Genomic DNA, 2,899 nt, shown 5'->3' with positions numbered 1-2,899 from the left:
GTAGGATGAAGAGAGATTGGTAATTGGATATAAAAGTACAGCTAGAAAGGAAGAATAAGTTCTAGTCCTATAAATTCTAGTACTGTAGGATATGGGAAAAGATTTTAAATGATCCCAACACAAAGAAATGGCAAATGTTTGAGATGGTGGGTTTGCTAGCTACTGAATTTGATCATTACACATCGTATACATGTATCAAAATATTACATTGTACCACAGGAATATGGACAATCATTATGTGACAATTAAAAATAATTTAAAAAAACAAAATAAATTGAATATAAAAAACCATAATATCAGATTAAATTTCATCTACAAGATGCACATATCAGACAAGTTTTTGTTTACAATTTTTTTTACAATTACTTACAGGATAAAGAAAGTCACAAAATGAATGAATGACAAATTCATGAATTCAGGGAAATTGTACCATTGTAGTGTTTCATAATTGTAATGCATTGTAGCATTTGCAAACAAAACCCTGCCTTGAAATAGTGTACTTTTGAAACAGTGGAGTTTCATGGAATCCAACCCTCTTGCTCTAATTTTCCTTATAATACCATGAAATTCATCTGTAATTGCATATTTTTTCTTATGCAGGTTGTGGTTGATCCAGACAGGCCACTTAACTTAATCTGAAATGGAACTTTCACTTCTCATAGATACAAGATGTCTGAATTGTGCTGCATTTCCTGTTTAAAGGGGTATTTATCTATTTCTTTTATCTCAAAATTCATTAACATAATTTAACATAATACTTTCCTAAGTCTCTCAGTGAAGAGGTAGGTAGAGAGTTAGATAGAAAAAAAATAGATAGATATCTCTTTATATGCATATATATGGATATATCCGTATCTACTTACCCACATTCTTATTGATACAATTACTAGATAGATATATTCACTGCAAAACTGCTCAAGTTAGCTTGTAATTTTACATAAAATTAAAGTCTGTCTGTGATAAAAGAGACATTGGGTAGAAAACTGACGACTATTCCTATCACACAAAGGACTGAGAAATTTTAAAGATTTCAAGATTCTATAATAATAAATCAAGCCCTACTGTGCACAGAAAATAGGTGAATTATGCTTAGAATATATAACAAATACATATATAGAAGATAACTATGTAATTCATGCTCATTACATTTCTTTATGTCATAGTTAAAATTTAATTTAACTCTGAAAAAATTAACTGGGTATAAAACAAAAATTTCTTCCCAATAATGGGAAAATCCTCCCAAATAATGAAAATTTAAAACTTTATAATAATGTTTCAAGTTCTATTTTGCCCAGAAAATAAGCAAATAATGCTCTTTTGAATCTGTTTCGTCTTGATGCTGTATATAATGGGGTTCATGAATGGAGGAAAGAGAAAGTAGACATAGCTCATGGTAATGTGGACCACATGTGGCGCATGTTTCCCAAACCTATGGATGAAGGTCAGGCCAATCACAGTGATGTAAAAAACCAGGACACAGCTAATATGGGAGACACATGTGTTGAGAGCCTTTGCTCGCTCCTCTCCAGAGGCAATGCCCATAACTGTCTTAAGGATCAAGATATAAGAAAAGACGATGATCAGAACATCTAGGAAGAAAGTCAAAGCAACCAGAACCACTGGGTATATGCGGTTAAATGTTATATCAGCACAGGCGAGTTTCATGACATCCTGGTGGAGGCAAAAAGCATGGGAAAGAACATGAGAACGACAATATGGGAACCAATAGAGAGGTAGAATTGGGGGCACAAGGGACAGAAAGCCCCTCATCAGTACTCCAAGTCCTATCTTTATTACTTGGGAGTGAGTAAGGATAGAACTGTACCTTAGAGGAGTGCAGATGGCAATAAAACGGTCATAGGCCATGGCAAGCAAGATACCAGATTCTACAATGGAAAGAGAGTGAATGAAGTAGGCCTGCAAGAAGCAGGCCCCGTGGCTCGTCTCCCTATGATTCAGCCATAAGACACCCATCACGGTAGGCATTGTTGTCAGTGTTACCATGAGGTCTGTGCCTGCCAGCATGGCGAGGAAGTAGTACATGGGTTCGTGGAGATTGTGGTCATCCTTGATGAGGTAGAGGAGCACACCATTGCCAAGAAGCACAGAGACATAGATGGCAAAAAAAGGAATGGAGATCCAGTGATGAGCTGCCTCCAGACCTGGGAAGCCAGTCAGCAAGAAGGGCGCAGAACTCACATTGAGCCACATAGTGTATCCACAGGTTGAGAGCAGATTTACATATAGTATAAACCTCAAGATTCATCCTTTTCAGTTTTCACTGCCTCTACGCAGGAATGTATGGCTGCAGCCTCCATCACATTATACATAGGGATAACTAATTGACATATGCCTATAAATATTTTCTTGTAGATGAGTAGTACAGAATAGGCTACTCTAGGTATGAGGAATGAGACCTTTTCCTAAGCTGTGTACATTAAGTAACGGCTAATATTTTCAATTGAAGATAATATTTTAATAGCATCATGCTTCACTGTTATACATATCCTGGAAGATGTATGAAGCAATAACAATAACATAACAAATATTACAAGTAGATAATTTTGATTAGCTAGGTGATCATTTAGTTTTTTTGCAGATATTTTGGTATGATTATACCTGATTTTAATTTTGTTTTTAAAAATCATGATAAAGACAGCTTCTGTTGGAAAAGTTTTTTTGGTTTAGTTTTAAATTGAATATCAATGTAAATGAAATTCTGGTGAAAGTTGTATACTATTCATTGAGAAAAATAAGAGTAAATGATGTCACATTTCACCTAAAAGCTTTCACTTTTCCTGAAGCCCATCCATAAATCATTAAGAACTCCAAACCTGCTGTGACCCATTTGCTGAGATGAACAAGTCTGTCCTGTAGATGTTGGTCACCCCACAAGGAA

The 2,899-nt window shown here is 35.3% G+C and overlaps 1 protein-coding gene across 1 annotated transcript; it reads right to left on the bottom strand.

Annotated features, from left to right (window-relative positions):
• Window positions 1–1,275: 1,275 nt before the first annotated feature.
• Window positions 1,276–2,211, bottom strand: LOC100350143 (olfactory receptor 51B2-like). Its single transcript, XM_002708744.1, has one exon. The coding sequence runs from the start codon at window positions 2,209–2,211 to the stop codon at window positions 1,276–1,278; it is 936 nt and encodes a 311-aa protein (XP_002708790.1).
• Between the last annotated feature and the right edge of the window lie 688 nt (window positions 2,212–2,899).

The sequence above is a fragment of the Oryctolagus cuniculus genome, chromosome 1, assembly GCF_964237555.1.
Source record: "Oryctolagus cuniculus chromosome 1, mOryCun1.1, whole genome shotgun sequence".
Lineage (NCBI taxonomy): Eukaryota > Metazoa > Chordata > Mammalia > Lagomorpha > Leporidae > Oryctolagus > Oryctolagus cuniculus.
Note: the sequence above shows the minus strand (reverse complement) of the source record. Positions and strands in the feature narration are given on the sequence as shown.

What these genes read in the sequence shown, in the direction of transcription:
- LOC100350143 (XM_002708744.1), bottom strand. Translation starts at nt 2,211, where the DNA reads ATGTGGCTCAATGTGAGTTCTGCGCCCTTCTTGCTGACTGGCTTCCCA.